Source organism: Rana temporaria, chromosome 2, assembly GCF_905171775.1.
Source record: "Rana temporaria chromosome 2, aRanTem1.1, whole genome shotgun sequence".
In the NCBI taxonomy this organism is placed as follows: domain Eukaryota; kingdom Metazoa; phylum Chordata; class Amphibia; order Anura; family Ranidae; genus Rana; species Rana temporaria.
The window spans coordinates 184436831-184456857 of NC_053490.1; the positions used below are offsets into that span (position 1 = coordinate 184436831).

The 20027-nt window shown below is 42.8% G+C and overlaps 1 protein-coding gene across 17 annotated transcripts in view; it reads left to right on the forward strand.

The window, feature by feature from the left end:
- Positions 1-20027, forward strand: part of MBNL2 (muscleblind like splicing regulator 2) — a 220804-nt gene that overhangs the window by 147163 nt on the left and 53614 nt on the right. For all 17 annotated transcript variants that reach the window (XR_005746942.1, XR_005746943.1, XM_040336117.1 and 14 more), the window contains one exon: positions 2294-2990. Coding sequence is in view for 15 of the 17 variants with exons in the window: in XM_040336117.1 (XP_040192051.1) it covers positions 2817-2990 (174 nt within the window). In the remaining 2 variants the exon portion in view is untranslated. The remainder of the gene's footprint in view (positions 1-2293; positions 2991-20027) is intronic.

Below are 20027 nucleotides of genomic sequence, written 5' to 3' on the forward strand. Positions count from 1 at the left end.
CGGATGTGCCAGCTGGTTGCTCGAGTCTCCCGGTGGTACAGGAGAGTCCAAGAAAGCCATGGAAGGGGGGGGCGTATTCCCTTCCTGCTGCTTGTGAAAGCAGTCCAGTGGCTAGTTAGCCGCTTGGATCCCTTTTACAAGAGAGCCACCCAATTATCCCAGTATGACGACTTGAAGTCGGCTAGTGGTTAATTGGTTTAGTGCTGTAACTAAAGATTTGGTGGGTAAGTTATATCTTGACAACGCAAATACGTGCAATAGAGTTGATATACCTGGAGGTCTCTGTAACCTTGATCATGATTTGGCATTGTTAGAAGATTGGTCAAAGCAGTTAAAACAGCAGTTGCTTCTAAATGTAAAGCAGTGCCACAGAGGATAAAGATTTGGTGAAACTTTTTTCAAAAACAATAAAAGAACAGTGTGACTAGTCAGTGGGAAAAGTGAATATAATTCAAGGATGTAGAGGGGTCACCAGCAGGAGGGAGTTTCTGATTCCCCTATATAGATCTTTAGTTTTATATAATGGGGGTTATTTGCTAAAACTGGAGAGTGCAAAATCTGGTGCAACCAATCTGCTTCCAGGTTATATTGCCAATTGGCTATCATCCACAGCTGCACCAGATTCCGAGTGCTCCAGTTTTAGTAAATCAACCCCAATGTGTCCACATCTGGAGACCTCACTTACAAAAAGATATTGATGGAGAACAAGTCCAAGGATGGACAACAAAAATTAAGTCTGTGGGATAAAGCATCAGGAGAGCAGGTTCAAGAGGGCAGTATTTCTAATATGAAGCCAAGATCAAAAATATGGAGACATGACCTCAAACTAGCAGAACATTCAAAACTGGTCTTTAGTCTGTTTTCAGAAGAGGTATGCAGCTGCCACATCTATATTTTCCTCATAGTAGGTTTCCTTTAAAGGGTTTGTAAAGGATTTTTTTTTTATCTTAATAGTTTCCTTTACCTTAATGCAGTGCTGTTTTCATGTCCTCATTGTTAGTGTTTGCTCTCAAGTTGCTGTAATTCTTCTCTGATCTCCACACTTCCTGGTTGTCTGTTTCCTGATAACCACAGTGCTGGGAGCTTTCTCTCTGTGGTCACCAACTTCAAGGAGGTGTGATTACTGTGTGTCTAAAACCCCACAGCACCTCCCCTTTGGATCAGTTTAGTTTTCCAAACCATCACTGCTCTGTATGCTCTGTACAGCAGAGAGGCAGGAAACAACATGCAAAAAAACAAAACTAGAAACTACAGGTACATTATATGATTGTTTATCTATTTTAATCGTTTTTAAAAGGAATCGGTTAACTATTATGTCTCTATACCCTGTAAACAGTCATTTCAGCATAACATTTTTTTTTATTTACAACTCCTTTAAGTTGCCTAAAATATGGTAAGAATAAAAATTTGCAGAAACCAGGTATTGCCAAAGTTTTGTATTAGACCAGACAAAGGAAATAATAAAATGTCAACAAATTCATATAACTCGCTGCATGTTGTAAAATGTATATATGTGCGATTTCCTTCTTAGGGCTCTTTCACACGGACGTGTCCGTGTACGGACTCTGCTTTGCTCAGCAGGGATCGCTCCGTTGATCCACGCTAAGCAGGCAGATGATGGCTCTGTCTCTGCACACTCTGTCGGAGCTCCAATCTCCCCTATGGGGGATCGAATGAAAATGGATCGCCTGGATGGTTTCCATCCGTCCTGAATTTAGCAGATTGGATGTCAGCGGACATGTCTCACTGACATTCGTAACTCCATAGACCTGCATGGAGCGTCCATTCAGGTCTGCCTAAAAAACTCACAGGCGAACCTGAACAGTCTGCCCGTGTGAATGGGGCCTTAGACTAAAGTGCTTGATTGTTGTCAGCTTAGTATAATGTTTGTGACCATGGTGAGATATTTTTGTATTCAGGAAAAATTAATAGCAAAAATCTTAATAAATTGGTTAGGAGGCAAAGCACATTAGGCTGAATTGTTTTCGAAATGGCTTGTCTAATTATTGTGTCTGCAACATTCATCCATTTCTGAGTCACTCCCATGTCCTGGATGAATGCCTAGAATATTACAGCAATATGTTCCCCAATTGGTTATTCTGCTCATATGCAGATCTTCTCTGGGAAGGCAAACTTTTTTTTTTTTTTTTTATATCTTCACTAAACAGAGCGCAGTATTATGCTGCTTGTTTATATGACACTTCCTCATAGGATGGGTGGGGCTACTCTTCATCTGTCTTTTTCAAACTGCTTTATCTGTATTATTCTCACCATTGCACTGTTTGTCTTTTAGGTTTGCTGCTTTTTTGAGAAGTGCCTTTCTCCAAAGTCACTTTTGCCAGTAAAGGCTGCACTAACACCTTTTGAATGCCAAACACCGAGGAGCCTGCCCGGCAGTTTAGCTGAAGCCATCTCGTTGATCTACTGTGTTTTTGCCAATGACACCTCAAGAAAAGGACTGGGCTGACTGACATCGTGTTCCAGCTTTCTCATTGCAAAGTGTCCAAGGAAGTATAACCTTCTACTGAAGATAGCCATTAAATTGGAGTAACTTTATGGAAAGCAGCAATCTGCAAAACACTGTCCCACCTAGATTTTCTACTGTTGTGGTTCCAGAGCACGTTGTCTTCTCAGCCAGAAGTGATTTAGGTTGAGCAGCTTGATCAATGACTGACGCTGCGCTGATTAATTGGATCTTCTCATGCTGCTTTGTTTATCCTATAAAGCAGCTATCTTTTTATTTAACTAGATTCTGTTGAGTAAATTCGTGGACAAGACTTTTAACTTGTTACCCATCAAAGTTTGGTTTCTCCAGCATGGCTTTGAATGTAGCCCAAGTAAGGGATACAAAATGGCTTACACTAGAGGTGTGCAGGCAGTTCCAGAGAGGAACTTGTTCAAGATCTGATGAGGAATGCAAATTTGCACATCCACCCAAAAGTTGTCAGGTTGAAAATGGACGTGTTATTGCCTGCTTTGATTCCCTCAAGGTAAGGAAGGTTTGCTAATGACATTCAGATATTTGTATGTTTTTTATGAAGATGTGTGTATATCCACCAATTTTTGCTGCCCTTCACAAATACAGTTTAGAATTTATAAGAAATACATTTTACAAAGTATCTATTCTGAGGTTTTTTAGTAATCCTAAAATGACCATATTTAGGTTGTGACTTTTGTAATTTGCATAATACAAGATTTTATATGTAGCCTGGTGTTGTCTTAAAGCAGAGTTCCAGCCCTTTTTGATGTTCATTAAAAGTCAGCAGCTACAAAAAGCATAGCTGCTGGCTTTTAATAAACATACTTACCTGCTCCATTCCTTTCCCCCCTTCTCTGCCGGCGCCTCCATCCTAACTGTGGGCACCCGGCCGTGACAGCTTTTGGCTTCATGGCCGGGCACTCACTGCGCATGTGCGAGTGGCGCTGCGCTACCTGATTGGACAGGTTATCGCCTGGGACCTGTCACGTGTCTCGGGCGATCGCCTACACAGAGGGGCCGCCAAAAGGCGAAAAGGACGTATTGCCTTAGCGGTCCCTGGGCAGAAGGAGGAAGTGGGACAGGAAGTCCCACTCCTCCCTGAAGCCCCCCCCCCCCCCCCCCCCCCCCCAAAAAAAAATAATTACATGCCAAATGTGACATGTAAGGGCGTGAGGAGTGGATTAAGCGGAAGTTCCACTTTTGGGTGGAACTCCTCTTTAATGGCAGTCCATAAAGGTGTATGTGACATCAGTATTTTACAATATTTTTTTTTTAAAGTATGCGATTATGTCAATTATGAGATGCAAACAATTTTATATTTGAAATTCTTGTGATGCCATTTGTCTGAACCTAAGCATGAACGCAAATCTGTTAAAAGATTAAACATAACCATATTTTCTAAATGCATATATATGTTATCTGTTATGTTGGGTTTCAGTTTCACAGCTTTAGTTCTCAGGAAATGCTAAAAGTTCAGGGATTTTTCATAGAACAGTAGACTAACTAGTTAAAAACACAAATAAATTGGGCCCCTTTCACACGGGAAATTCCATCAGGTCCACCTGTCAGTTTTTCAGGCAGACCTTATTGGGTTGTCCATGCAGCCCTTTGGACAGGTGGTTGTAAATGGACTTTTGTCAATTTACATCCATCTACCTCCGAGTCCGATCCAGTACATTGCAAAAAAATGGAGGGTTATCTGTCCTCTTCTGTTTTATTGAATCGTAGGGTAGTCTGGTGTAAATGGGCAGGCGGCAAACCTAGAGCAGAGTGGACTCAGAAATTGAGCAGACACAGATATGTCATCTGCTCATCCATGAGCTAATCCCCTGCTGATTATAGCAGATTCAACATGGGAAAACACCCCGTGTGAAAGCAGTTTTAGGAAAAAGCATCAATGCTACCAATTAACAGTTTTGTGTGGCCCTCAGTTATGTTGGTCCAATCATATTTTAAAGATAAGGCTCATCTAAATCGGCACTTTAATAGGAGATTATTGTTTGAATTGAGTAATTACTTTACAATGTTGGGCAAGGGTATACACGTGCAGCAACCTGCCTAATTTTAGTACATGTGAAGCGCTCTCGGTTCAACAGAAGGTGGTCTAATGACTGGCTTCGGACGAATGGTCATGCTGGAAAATTGGCATTCGATTAGTTGCTTGCAACCGATAGCTGCAGCGCTGATCTATGTATTCTGACTGGAGGAGGGCATGTCCCTGCTGTCTAAATATTGTGCAGCGGCTGGGGGGGAGATTTTCCACATCGCTTGCGTGGGTTTGGAAATCTATCTAACAAAACTGCATGTATACCCTGCTTTAGAGAAATGTTTTCTTTTTCTTTTTTTTTTTTTTTTACTACTGGTGTTGTCTTATTGTAGATATTGCTTGAAATCTGCAGCTGTTTTATCCCAAGCAAGTAGGGTTTTCTATTTGGCCATCAAACTGCAGCTTGTTTTGGAGCCCTGATCTGTACTTTCAGGACACATGAGAAGTATGTAGTTAAATGCCTTAAGGTTTATGGTTGAAGACAATTGTACTAGGCTGAAGAGCTGTCTTATTAGAAATGTAATCACCGGCACTAATGCCAAACACAAAATGTCAGCCATTAACACAGGTACAGAATGTGATTAAGTCTTGCAGAACATGTGTCTTTGTCCATCTAGTCTGGCCACTATTTGGAGTATCTTTATTTGCACCCCCATATATTTTAAATGTAGTAGTCTCTCCCCATAGAAAGTCTTTTGCCACATTTAAATATTTTTAGCCAGATAGATTGGGCATAGGTATTTGCAATGCTTGACAAATTTGCTTTAAATCTGGGCGCCAGCTAAAAAAAAGTCGGGAGCCAGTTTGTGGGCATGCACAGCGAGATGTAACATGTGTATCCCAATCAACGATTTCATGTGTAGGTGCCCCCCAATGCTGCATATGTGTGTTATTGGGGGGGGGGGAGGGGGGGATTTTTTGTTTCGGTGTAACTTTTATTTTTTTACAATTTAAAAAAAAAAACAATTTTTCAATGCGCTGACTTTTTTTTAATTTTTTTGGTAACCGGTTCTCTTTAATGAGACATGCAGGGTCTCTGGAGTGCTCCACTAAATGTAATGCAGTGTAGATCACACTTCATTACATTCTTTCCCGGCCATGCTGCTCAGGGAAACTATCAACGGGGACCCAAGAGTGACATCATACACGTCGCTACCAGGTCAGGAACAAGATGGGGGGGGGGGGGGGCGTGTGTCAAATGGAGCCCAGGATACATAGCAAGGGGCATGCGGGGCTGGGAGGGCACTTTACCCACGTGTGGGAACGATTGGGTGGCAGCGGAGCCGCTCAAATGCTTCCACCTGACAAATGATGCCTTGGAACTGCATGTCCAGGTTGTCGGGAGATACAAATTGTGCATCCCTGCAACAGTGACTGGGCTGACAAAAGTCCAGGCACCAGGACACAATTTCTAGACAACCCGATTGTCGAGCCCTGGTGATTTAGGCGGTAAATGGATGACTTTGTATGCATATGAATTCGTAAACAAATGAATTTATAATCTTAATTAACATTACGTTTTTGGTTTTAAGCATCTGTGGTTTATATCAAAACAATTTGTCCAAAGTCTAGATATATACCGTATTTGCCGGCGTATAAGACAACTGGGCGTATAAGACAGGAAAAAATTTGGTTTTGGGATATACTCGCCGTATAAGACTACCCCCTTCCTACTAGGCTTTCTGGAAGCTGAAGGGTAGCCGGAACAACCGCTGACAGAAACAGGCTTTTTTCAAATCTCACTGTGCCATTACATTACATGCCCCCATTGTGCCATTACATTACATGCCCCCATTGTGCCATTACATTACATGCCCCCACTGTGCCATTACATTACTTGCCCCCACTGTGCCCCCACTGTGCCATCACTTGCCCCCACTTCCCCCCCACTGTGCCATCACTCACGTTTTGCAGCTTCTGGCTTCCAGGCCGGTGACAGTCTCTGTCTGCTGCGAGCGTCCATGATTTGAAAGCCGCGCCTTCTTCTCAGACTGTCCTGTGATAGGCGGAACACAAATCTTCCCAGCAGCGCCTCTGTTCTGTGTTCCGCCTATCACGGATGTCCTCTCGTCCGAGGATGAGAAGGCATCCGTGATAGGCGGAACACAGAACAGAGGCGCTGCTGGGAAGATTGGTGTTCCGCCTATCACAGGACAGTCTGAGAAGAAGGCGCGGCTTTCAAATCATGGACGCCCGCAGCAGCACGGAGACTGTCACCGGCGTATAAGACGACCCCAGACTTTGGGTAAATGTTGTTGGTGCTTGATCTAGTAGGTGTAGATGAGTTATTCAGGCATATACTGTATGTTTATAAAAGGTTGACTAATGAATGTGCGGTATGTCTTGCACTCGCCACTTTGTAGATATGTCCCATATTTTCTTAATTGTACCTTTTAGGTGGAAACGGTGTCTTTTAGTGGCTGCATGTTTAGTCAATTATGGCTGTTTTACGATTGCCAGTTATCAAGTCTGTGGCAGAGACTTTGTCAAGCTTCACATCAGCTGCTAGGCCGGTGAGAGTAGACCTATCTGGTGGTTGCTAAAATCCAGTGTGGAGCTGAGCTAATCCTCTGGATCTAATTGATACCCGTGATCCGCAAAGCAGAAGTGCCTGAGTCCTTCCCTGTCCCTCTACCCTTCTGTTGGAGAACTTTGTTAAAGCGGAGGTTCACCCTTTAAAACATTTTTTGACACTACACAAAGTCGCGCCATCCTACCGACACAAGGCCGGTGTTTTTTGTTTTTTTTTGTCAGCACATACCTGTTAATCCCGATTTTCACCTCATGGCGATCCCGCGGGAGTGGGCGTTCCCAAGCACTGCCTGTGATTGACAGGCTTCCGAGCGGCGCATACTGCGCGTCACAGGTTGCCGACAGAACCCGAACGTCGGTGCGCAGGCGCCGTATAGAGCCGCACCGACATCGGGTTTTTCCGGCAACCTGTGACGCGCAGTATGCGCCGTTCGGAAGCCTGTCAATCACAGGCAGTGCTTGGGAACGCCGTGAGATTAACAGGTATGTGCTGACAAAAAAAAAAAAACACCGGCCTTGTGTCGGTAGGATGGCGCGACTTTGTGTAATGTCAAAAAATGTTTTAAAGGGTGAACCTCCGCTTTAATAAAACCCTCAAAAGAGACTTTGTGTTGTGGTGCGTACATTCTTATGGACAACGTCAAGGACAACCCCTGAAACGAGACCAGCAGCTCCTTTGGGGGTAGTGCTTACATGTATAATACTTGTAACAAAGTTTATTGAAAGCTCTATTTCGGTCTGAAAAATGTCTTTGTATGGTCACCTGTACTCTTACCGGTCTTGATATTTTGTTCTTGTAATGCACATTTCCATATATACGGGAGTAAATGTTGAGCCCAGGATAAACGGTTTCCCTCAGCCATACATTGCATACTTCTAACATGCAGGATGAGAACACTGTATATTTCTATGAAGGTAACAAAAAAGTAACAGTTGTATTTAGCAGTGTATATAATAAAGTGTGTTTGGCAAGGAATGCAGATTTCACAAATGGTGATTGCTTTGTAGTGTGCTTCAGACCTGGTTCACACTAGTGGGATGCCAGACGTTGCACGATGTTCGCACTGCATGTCTGTGCATTGCTATTTCAGCCATACAAATTGTATGGCTGAAATCGCATCAAAATGGTGTAGGGCCCTTTTTTTTTTTTGTCCGCACTGGAATCTGATAGCATGCGATCCGGTCCCTGCACCATTTCACAGTTCGCACTGTTCGAACCGTTTTGAGCGTGTCGTTACCTTTACATGGACACCCCCAGCAGTTTGCAGATCCCAGGCTGAACCACTGTGCTTTTCAGGTGCAATGCGGGAAGCGGCACTGGATTCACAGGGTTCTCGCATCACACCAGTGTGAACCGAGCCTCACTGTCTGATAGGATTGTTGATGTCAAAATATATCTATGATTGTACATGTTACCCTTTTGTTGAATATGTGGAGAGAAGCAGATTGTTTTATACCAAGATCATATAAAGGATATTTATATGAGCTAAATGCCCAGTCTGCAGTAGTGTGCAGTTATTGTTGGGTGTAAAGTAAAATTAATTAGAGCGATGACATACTTAACACAGATTAAAATAGCTCTCTTTTATAGGATAATTAAAGCGGATCTCCACTCTAAAGTGGAGTCCCGCTGATCGGAACCCTCCCCCCCTCCGGTGTCACATTTGACACCTTTCAGGGGGGAGGGGGGTGCAGATACCTGTCTACAGACAGGTATCTGCACCCACTTCCGGCCCTACGATACGGGCAAAGGACGGGTTTTTTCCTTACCTTCCGTCCGTCCCCCGTTGTATGCTGGGAACACTCGGCTCCCAGCACACAGCGGGAGCCAATCGGCGGGCGCAGCGCGACTCGCGCATGCGCCGTAGGGAACCGGGCAGTGAAGCCGGAGCGCTTCACTTCCTGGTTCCCTCACCGTGGATGGAGGGGGGAGCAGCAGGGTGACGAGCGATCGCTCGTCATCTGCTGCGATCACCGCTGGACTCCAGGACAGGTAAGTGTCCTTATATTAAAAGTCAGCAGCTGCAGTATTTGTAGCTGCTGGCTTTTAATACATGTTTTTAGTGGCACATCCGCTTTAAGTAGATTGTACTGTATATCACCAAAAATGTCCCCTGCTGAATTGGCATTTGCCTCATACAAACTAGGCGATTAGATATTTATTTTATATGGATAGAGTTTGAGAGAATGGTTCAAGTTAGTGTTACTAAACCCAGGACCCTGCATGCACTATACTTGGCCTCCCACCGTACACAGAGCATGGAAATGCAATTATTTTAGTAAATATAAACGGCGGCTAAACACCTTTTCTCAACAGCGGTATATAGCGGTCTATATAGCTTGTAGGAGGAGTTTTCATATAGCAGACTGTCCTATCAGTATGCAGGACCTCTGACCCTGCATCTGGACTGTGCTGACTGGCCCTGTGCTGATCACATGCGCTCAAGAAAAAGAAGTCTCTCTAGCCATGCACACCAAACGGCGCATGTGCAGCCTGAGTCCATAGACTGTGTTATCTGGACCTGTTTTGGAGACCATGCAAGGAGGGGAGAATCTGTGCATACACTATAAAACTGCCTTTTTACACAATGCGCAGTATTAACCACTTGGGTTCCACAGTGAGTATAACATGCTTAGCTTACAGACTTAATTTTACTGTTGTGGGTTTAGTATATACATCGGCACAATGGCACGGCAGGGCAAATGGACATACAGGTACATCCCCTTTTAAGATGCGGCATTGTGGGCACGTGGCGTGCTCCCCCAGCCCCCAGCTCTGGGAGTCCGATCGTCTCACGGAGAGGAAGAATGGGGAAATGATGTAAACAAGCATTTCCCCATTCTTCCTAGTGACAGGACACTGATCACAGCTCCCTGTAATCGGAGTGGTGATCAGTGTCATGTCACATGTAGCTCCACCCCCCCTACAGTTAGAACACATCCCTAGGACACGCTTAACCCATTCAGCACCCCCTACTGGTTAACCCCTTGACTGCAGGTGTAATTTTTACAGTAAGCGGTGCATTTTTATAGCACTGATCGCTGTATCAATGACAATGGTCCCAAAATGGCGTCAAAAGTGTCCGATGTGTCCGCCATAATGTAGCAGTCACGATAAAAATCGCTGATTGCCGCTATTACTAGTAAAAATAAATAAATTAAAAATGCCATAAAACTATCCCCTATTTTGTAGACGCTATGGGCCAGATTCTCAAACGAGATACGATGGCGTATCTCCAGATACGCCGTTGTATCTCTAATTTGCACGGTCGTATCCATGCGCCTGATTCTTAAAATCAGTTACGCATAGATTTCCCGTAGATCCGACTGGCGAAAGTGTGTTACACCGTCGTATCGTAACTGCATATTTACGTTGGCCGCTAGGTGGCGCTTCCGTCGAATTACACGTCGAGTATGCAAATTGGCTAGATACGCGAATTCCCGAACGTACGCCCGGCCGACTAAGTACATTTACGCCGTTTACGTTAGGCTTTTCCCGGCAGATAGTTACCCCTGCTATATGGTGGCGTAAGTGCGGCGTACCAATGTTAAGTATGGCCGTCGTTCCCACGTCGAAATTTGAAAAAGTTACGTTGTTTGCGTAAGTCGTCCGTGAATGGGGCTGGACGTCATTTACGTTCACGGCGGCGTACTTTGGAGCAATGCACACTGGGAAATTCCACGGACGGCGCATGCGCCGTTCTGGAAAAACGTCAATCACATCGGGTCACAGTACATTTACATAAAACACGCCCCCCTGATCCAAATTTGAATTAGGCGGGCTTACGCCGGCCGATTTACGGAGCAAGTGCTTTGAGAATACAGCACTTGCCCGTCTAAGTTGCGGAGGCGTAGCCCTATAACGTTTGCGCAAACCAATCAAATGTTTGTTGCGATTTTTTTTTTTAACCAAAAATATGTAGAAGAATACGTATTGAACTAAACTGAGGGAAAAAATGCTTGTTTTATATATTTTTGGGGGATATTTATTATAGTAAAAAATATTGCTGCTTTTTTTTTTTTTTTTTTTTTTAATTGTCGCTCTATTTATAGCACAAAAATAAAAACCGCAGAGGTGATCAAATGCCACCAAAAGAAAGCTCTATTAGTGGGGGAAAAAAGGACGTCAATTTTGTTTGGGAGCCACGTAGCACGACCGTGCAATTGTCCGTTAAAGCGATGCAGTGCCGAATCCGAAAAAGTGCTTCAGTCTTAAGTGGTTGAGGATAAAAGTTTGTCGCCATTCCATGAGCGGGCGCAATTTTGAAGCGTGACATGTTGAGTATTAAGTTACTCGGCGTAACATTGGCTTTCACAATATGAAAAACAAAAAAGTGTATTTTTTCCCAAAAAAGTGCGCTTGTAAGATTGCTGCGCAAATACGGTGTGACAAAGTATTGCAACGACCGCCATTTTATTCTGTGGGGTGTTAGGAAAAAAAATGTATGTTTGGGGGTTCTAAGTAATTTTCTAGAAAAAAAAAAAAAAAACGTTTTTAACTTAACAAATCGCAGGAAGAGGCTCGGTCCTTAAGTGGTTAAGCCTGGTACACACAGACCGCTGTACTAACATTGCAAATCACCCCTTCTGTGTTATTGTATCATGACATGAGGACCCTCCATTCGGACTAGGCTTAAGTCACCTATTTGTGCATATTGGTTTATAGTCCAACTCTAGGTACAACATCAAAAAATTTCCCTTGCAGTACCCCAACAACCACTACAAAGAATAAGCTTGTTATGTCTAGGGGGTTCCTCCAGTGGTGTAACTGTCCCCTGAATCCTCTTCTCTAAGCATCTGATAGCCGAGGTCACATGTTCACCCCCACAATGAGCAATGCAGGGTTATAAAAGCTCTGCATTGTACAAAATCATGCTGTGCGATAGCCCACAGACTGGAGCTTCAGGGAGAGGAGAAGAGCATTGGAGGTGGGGATAAGGTAAGTAGTAATGCCTGTTTTTCTACTTCCTAGACCGAATGAGCATTTAACCTTTGAAATGTATGGGGGGGGGGGGGGCACTGCAAGGGTAGATTTGTTTTAATGTTTTTCTAATTCCTGGATTTTTTTTCTGATCCAATAATTGTCGATCTTTTATGAAGTATTGTGCAAATTGCCAAATTTCTGTTCTGCTGAACTACAGAGATAATTTTGGTTGTTGTGGGCTACTGTAGTTGGCACACTATAGCATCACATAGATGAGCTTGTTAACATTTCGTACAATTATGGAAAAGGCTTTATTTTGTTCTTTCTCACCATTAGTAAGCGATCCTATATGGTATGTTACATTTTGTGAATGAATGTGGTGTATTTTCATGCATGTACAACAGTCAACTGTGTCCAAAAAAAATGTAGCTTATTATACTTCCTTGCTGGGCTACCAAGCTGGAAATCGAGAGCAAAATTACCTAATTTCCTTTTCAGCAGATGGAGAGGCTAGTAATAGGATTATCACATCAGGTGTACCTTGTTGTAGGTAAAAAATATATATATTTTTATTATTTCTTCCAAGAGGCACATTTTATAATGCAAAGGAGCTACAATGGTTTGTGGGTTATATACATATGCCATCCCTATAAACTCTGCCCATTTTAAAATAGTTATATATATATATATAGATGGATTATTTGAAAATGTAAGGTATATGTAAACCAAATACTTTCTTTGTTCATTCAGAGAGATTCTCTTCACTTCCTGTCTTAGAGAAATCCATTCTTGGAGCCCTTTCACACTGGGGCAATGGGGGTGTCGGCAGTAAAGCGCTATTTGGCTGCTAGCAGGGCGCTTTTAACACCTTCTAGCAGCTGAGAAAGGGATGAAACAGGATGTCCTATATAAGAAGACAGTAGTTGGCCCTCAAATTTAGTATATATCTTAACTCATGACCGGACATCCCCTTTTAGGGAAGACTTAAAGGGTCACTAAAGGAATTTTTTTTTTTTAGCTACCGTATTTATCGGCGTATAACACGCACCGGCGTATAACACGCACCCTAACTTTAAGAGGGAAGATTCAGGGAAAAAACCTTCCAAAGCACCCTGCGTATAACACGCAGGCACAGTTTACCCTCTATTTTCAGGGTAAAAAAGTGAGCGTTATACGCCAATAAATACAGTAAATAGCTTCCTTTACCCTACTGCAGTCCTGGTTTCATGTCCTCATTGCTAGTTTTTTGCTTTGATGTTGCTGTAATACTACTCTGTTCTGGACACTTCCTGGTTGTCTGGCTCCTTATGAAAAAAGTCATGGGAGAGTTTAGTTTCATTTTCCTAGCCATGACTCTCTATGGCACTGTCCAGCACAGAGGCATAAAATAACTTGCAAAGACTAAACTAGTTTCACTTTCGTTTTTGCATCTAGAGGCACATTATATGATTGATTTTTATCTATTTTTAAAAGGAATCCGTTAACTATTATGTCTCTATACCCTGTAAACAGTCATTTCAGCAAAAATTTTTTTTTCCTTTAGTGATCCTTTAATCAATAAAATACACTCATTTTAAAAAACTAATTTATGGTGTGCGGGAAGGGAGGGGGTGGGTGATTGAGGGTTAGAGGGGTGGGAGTAAATGAGTGAAGACAAATGGGAACTGGGAGGTTTCTTATTTTCACAATGTTATAAAAAAAAAAAAGTATGGTTATGTATTTAATATGTCAGGCTATGCACGTTGGTGTACTGTTTTTTTTACCCTTTATGCACAAACAACAATAAAAAGTTATTGAATTAAAAAAAAAAGAGAAAGGGTTAAAACCACTCACAAAGCGCTGCTGCAACGGCAGTTTGATGGCGCTGCCCATTGATTTCAATGGGCAGAGGAGCTTTAGGAGCGCCTCAAAGATACAGCTAGCAGGACTTTTTACCATCCTGCCAGCGCACCGCTCCAGTGTGAAAGCCCTCGGACTTTCACACTGGAGTGTAAGAAGCCACTCTTTCAGGGTGCTTTTGCAGGTGCTATTTGTAGCGTTATAGCGCCTGCGAAGTGCATCAGTGTGAAAGGGGTCTTGGACTAAACCATGTACAGACTCCTGTGCTACCTTTTTTGTGCTCTTTTGCATGTTTTTAATTACCTTTTTTAAGCATAAGTGTTTTTTTTTTTTTTTTTTCACAAACCCTCCCCTCAGCTCAAAAGCCAGTAGTAGATCCTTCTTTGAGCTGCAGTGAGCATGAGCCCTTAAAGTGCTGAACCACAAATTTTATGCACACGTGAATCCAAAAAATTATACATTCTCCTTACCTACAGGTAAGCCTTATTATAGGCTTACCTGTAGGTAAAAGTAAAAAAAGTGGGTTTACAACCACTTTAAGGTTATTAACTGATTAATCAAAACAATAATTGGCCAACCATCGATTTATGAAAATAATCGTTGGTTGCAGCCCTACATTCTAGTACTGTATTGGAGTGTGCAGCATCAAGCACATTTGTTACCATTCTTGGACTGTTGGCTTTACATGCCCTTTTTAATGCTTGAAGGCTTATGGGCTGATTCATTTTCTGATACGGCTATGACTATCCATGAAAATAAGTATTTCCGTGTCTTCAGAATTGAGTAGGTTAAGTTGTGTGTTTCTAACAGTTTTTATTTATTTTTTTGTGAAATGATCTTCTATTTTGTAATAAAAATGTTACTTCTAAAAAGTAAAAAAAAAAATAATGTTTTCTCTGTAGAAAGGCGCGAGGTGCAGGCAGGTACAGTAATGGAGTAACCAATGTAGTATTTGGATCTCATCCATTACTCCTATAATGAAGTCTACGTGTAGCAGTAGTCAACTTTATTGATATAGGTGGTTTCAGGTGCTGTTCCCTGACATTAATGAGCTTCACCTAACATAGTGAAAGCAATGCTGCAGAAAGTTGGCAGAGATTGTAGACCTGCAACAGGAGATGGTCAAAGGCTATGAGAATGCTACAAGAGATTTTCAGAGACTTCAGGCTTGCCACAAGAGGCGGTCAGGGACTGTAAACCTGCTGCTGGAGATGTTGGAGACTGGGGACAAAAATAAACTAGCGACACAAAACAGGGGAATCTGTTGCAGCTATTACAGATTTGTACACCCCCATTTGTGCTCCCTGCATTCCCTGTAAAAGTGATTTGTGCCAAATTTATTATTTCTCTCAGCAATATCTAATGTGTAAGATCAGAATACAAATAACTTTTGCAAAACGTAAGTGATGCACACAAAAAAGTAGGATAATGAACTAGGATAATGTACTCCTCCACCTAGCTACTTAGAACCCAGTCTACCCATAATATTTTTCATTCACTGGTCTCAGAATGCACCTGGGAAAGGGAAACTGCCTGCAAGGGACCTCAAGGGTCTCACAAAGGTTAGGCACCAGGGGCTAGGGCACAAAAATATGATTATTGTACAGAATGGATGTAAACCCGGAAAAGTTTTTTTATTGAGGCTTGTAACTTGTACAGTATAGGATTTCATGTCATTTGTGCCCAGTCTTGCCACAAAGAGTTAATCCAGCTCTGAGCAGTCCTATTCTCTTTTTTTTCAGTGAGATACAAATAGACAAACCAAGAAATGGGAGTCAGTTCTTCCCCAGTACTGTGAGTGACAGGTGATTTACATATCTCATGCACAAGTCTTAGGCTCCATTCACACCTAGGCGTATTGACGCCCGACGCTATTGCAGCCTGAAATACGCTGGAGGGGTGATTTAACATTGTCGGCTATGGAGATGGTTCACATCTCTACGCCGAAACGCTGTACGCCTGAAGCTCAAAACAAGTCCCTGACCCTTTTTTTCAGGCGGCTTCGGCGTTCGGCCATAGCCGACAATGTGTAAAAACCGCCGCATTTTGTCGCGGGACAAAACACCGCAATTTATCGCGATACAATACGCCACGTTCAGGTGTGAATGCAGCCTAAGAGGGGCTCTGCCTCACAGCTCTGTAAAATTGTCCTATGTAGACTGCGGAGTATGTGCACATGCACGACTTGGGGCCACGAGCGCACTCTGCTTTTACAGAATGCGATCTGCCACTCCTGTGCTGTGCACTTTAGTTTCCCCTGTCATGAGGCTCGTCCTTGCAGCGCTGGCTGGCCAGAGGAGTGTGTAGTGGTGGGCGGAGGAATCCTCTGACGTTACAACTCCGCCCACCGAGCGCCAGTCAACAGATCCGCCCACAGATTCGGGAATATTGCAGGGCACCACTAAGCTAAAGGGGTTATGACAGGCAAGGATACATGCAGGCGGCATGTATATCCTCGTCGATATGCCCCATGTTATTAAATTAGAAACAATGGCAGTGGGTTTACATCCACTTTACTCTACATCCTGAAGTGGTGGGGCAGTTTTTTGATGCAGCCACCACATAAAACTGTGAGGAGTCGGCTCCTAACAAGAGAATGCAATAATGAAATATTCCCTGACAACTTATTTGTGCTCAGTAGTCTCCCTGCACAATGATGAACTGTACAGTGGTGCTGACATGAATGAAGTGTTGTACAACACCTGATTTATGTGTCTACATATGTATCAGCCTGGTATGTTACAAGTCCGTATTGAAAGACATCCGTTTTTTTAATAAAAAGAAATGGCTATTCTATAAAACAATAGGTCAGGGTTTTAATGGTGGTAGTCATAATTCATACTATAACTGGGAGCAACAGTGTATTTATTGAAAGCAGTAAAGTTGTGATTTCCCACAAGATACAAGCACATATAGGGGTCACTTGATTCTGTAAATCTATCGTATGTGTTTTCTGTATTTGTGCGTGTTTTTTTGTTTTGTTTTGTTTTCTCGGATTGTCCACTTAGATTTGACATTATCATTTGATATTATCATTGGATGCTATCTTTCCACATTTGTACCCTTGCTCTAATGACTGACTGTTTTGTCTAATAGCAGTTGAAAACAATCAGGCAATGATCATATGTCTTTAGGCCTGCCACCAATCTATGCAGATGGAGAATAAGTCATTCAGGATAGATTTTTTTTTTTTCCAGCAGATTGCCATGGTTCTGGCAAGATAAGACCAGCATCTCTACCTTCTGATAGTGTTTGTGTAGAGGAAATGGTTGCGAAGGTAGATTTTGTTCTTCTTTTAATTTATGAAGATTATATCATGCCATGTCCCACTCCAGGTAAAGCATTTGTTAACCGAAAACAATAAACAGCCTGTTAATTTAAAGCATGTTATACAACACCATGCTTGTGCTGTCATTTGGCCCCCTGCATCACCTGAAATTCCTGGCTGATCCTGCCAGTTTATACCCTAACCTCTGGACACTGACTCTGATATATCAGGGTGGCAGAGCGTATGTGCCTCCATCATACACTGCTATCTGCAGCTCTCCCATCTCCCTCTGTCCTCCTCCTCCCTGCCGGTCCTCTCTGATTATCACTGATCTGCTCCTCTCCCTGCTGCTTTAAAACTAACGGATCTGTATAGCATCCCCTCTGTCAGGTAAAAAGCTGTGTCCTAGTGCCTATGGTTTAAAAAAAAAGGTTTCTACTTGTTTTAATGTTTTAACAGTGTCTCCATGACTCCAAGCTCTGTGCTCCTCTCCTTCCTGGCTGACGTCAGCAGGGGAATCTCCGCCCTGCCCACTGGAGATATCACACGGGGAGAGCTGGGAGCCACTAAGATGCAGCTTTTTATCTGACAGAGGGGATGATATAAAGATGAGATAGTGGCTTAACAACCACTGTAAGCCCACCTTCTGTCCCAAAAATTACCTGAAGCCTATAAGTAATCTCTGCCTGTTTTTGTATATGGTCATGTAATTAGATTAGGTTGTGGAATAGTGATGTTCTGAGGTGCCTAATGGCAGCCAGGACTGTTACACCATTTCCAACATTGCTGTGAGTAAGGTAAGGTGCTTTGAACTAATATGCAGCTTTTACATCAGATAATCGCAAATTTCAGCAGACGTGTAGTTGGCATAATTGGATTCCCTTTTCCAAAAATGGAAGTTGAACAGCTGGCTGGAGTAGTGTGTACTTATAAAGGTAATGGCTGCTTAATCAGACATGTGACAGGTTTTCTTTAGACACTTTTTTTTATAAATTCTTTATCATAACTGGTCATGCCACCTATCTTCCTACATCTCCTCCTTACAGCAATATGTTACAACACAGACACTTTTTGTGTGCGTGGCACAACCTTTTTTTTTTTTTTTCCTTCTAAAGAGGTCTAATTTTCCAGCGCATCTTATTTTTAAGTATGTTAGCTCGGTGTTCATTCAGAATGTGTTTAATAAGCTGAGGAGTTTATTAATCGGTTTTAAGACTGAAACTGTTTTGTCTAATTAGTTGTTAGTCTAAATCCTGCCGGAACTAAAGAATACAGAATAAGCTTTGTCATTTAAAGGAGATGTATATCCAAAGCTCTAGTCTAGGCTGGGAAAAGATCACAGCCATATGGTCGGGGTGCACCAAGGAACATGGACTAGCATCCGACTCAGCCGCTGAGAGCCTGAGTCATCCATTCCAGCCTCCTTCACAGCCCAGCGCTCCAGTGAGCATGCGTGGGGGGAGCAAAGCAGACACCAGTGACTGACAGTCACCAACTCTCTGCTCAGTTCCCAGTGCTTATGTGAGTAATCAGTGGTGTTTTGATCGCTCGGTTTTCACCGGTGGGGAACAGATTGATTCTGCATCCACTTAGGTAAGGGTTGGTTCACACTGAAGATGGATCTGTCTCACAGCAGAGGTTTGGTGCGTGCTGGTTCACTGTTTCAGGTACAATTTCAGCCCGCATTTTGAGCTGAATTCACACCTGAAATGGACCAAAAGACACAACGTTTTTCTGAAAAACGCACTGGGACTGCTGCGGAGTTATGTGAACCGGCTCCATAGAAAGCTGGTCAAAATCTCCTGCCTTTGCGAATTGGATGTGGAGAACCTCATCCAATTCACAATGGTGTGAACCCAGCCTGAAAAGGGTTGGGGGAAAAAAAATAAAAAACTTAAGTGATTTTCATTTTAGTGTGTGTGTGTGTGTGTGTGTGTGTGTGTCTGCAAAAGTGTTAGGCAGGTGTGAACATATGCTGTAAATTAAGAATGTTTTCAGAAATTTAAGTGTTCATAGTTTATCAATTGACAAAATAGAAAGTAAATGAACAGAGAAAGAGAAATCCAAATCAATATTTGGTGAGGCTACCTAATTTCACCTTCAAAACTGGTAATCAATTCTTTTAGGCATACTTGCACACAGTTTTTGAAGGAACTCTACAGGTACAGTAGGTCAGGGTTTGACAAATTTGCTGGGAAGGAGCCAGCTAAAAAAGTTAGGGACCAGAAAAGGCACCCCACCCCGCGGAGCTCGTGCGCAGAAGCTAACGCATATGCGAGTAGTGCCCGCATATGTAAACGGTATTCAAACCACACGTGAGGTTTTCCAACGATTGGTAGAGCGAGAGCAATAATTCTAGTCCTAGACCTCCTCTGTAACTCAAAACATGCAACCTGTAGAATTTTTTAAACGTTGCCTATGGAGATTTTAAAGGGTGAAAGTTTGTCGCCATTCCACGATCGGACGCAATTTTGAAGCGTGACATGTTTGGTATCAATTTACTTGGCGTAACATTATCTTTCACAATATAAAAAAAATTGGGTTAACTTTACTGTTGTCTTATTTTTTTATAAAAAAAAAAGTATTTCCCCCCAAAATTAGCTTGTAAGACCGCTGCGCAAATACGGTGTGACAAAGTATTGCAACGGCCGCCATTTTATTCTCTAGAGTGTAAGAATAAAAAATATATATAATGTTTGGGGGCTCCAACTAGAGGGAAGAAGATGGCAGTGAAAAAACACGTTAGAATTGCTGGTTTACTTGTCATGCCAGCGACCACCACAAGATGGCGCCAGATCACAGAAGGAAGCTTAGGCCTGCAAAAGGCCGCAATTACCGGCCTGCACGGGCCCGCCGCGATCGTGGCGGCAGAGGTGGGGGCGCACAAAGACACATGATGGGGTATCCTGTGTCTCGGTGCGCTTCCCCGCCAGACGGT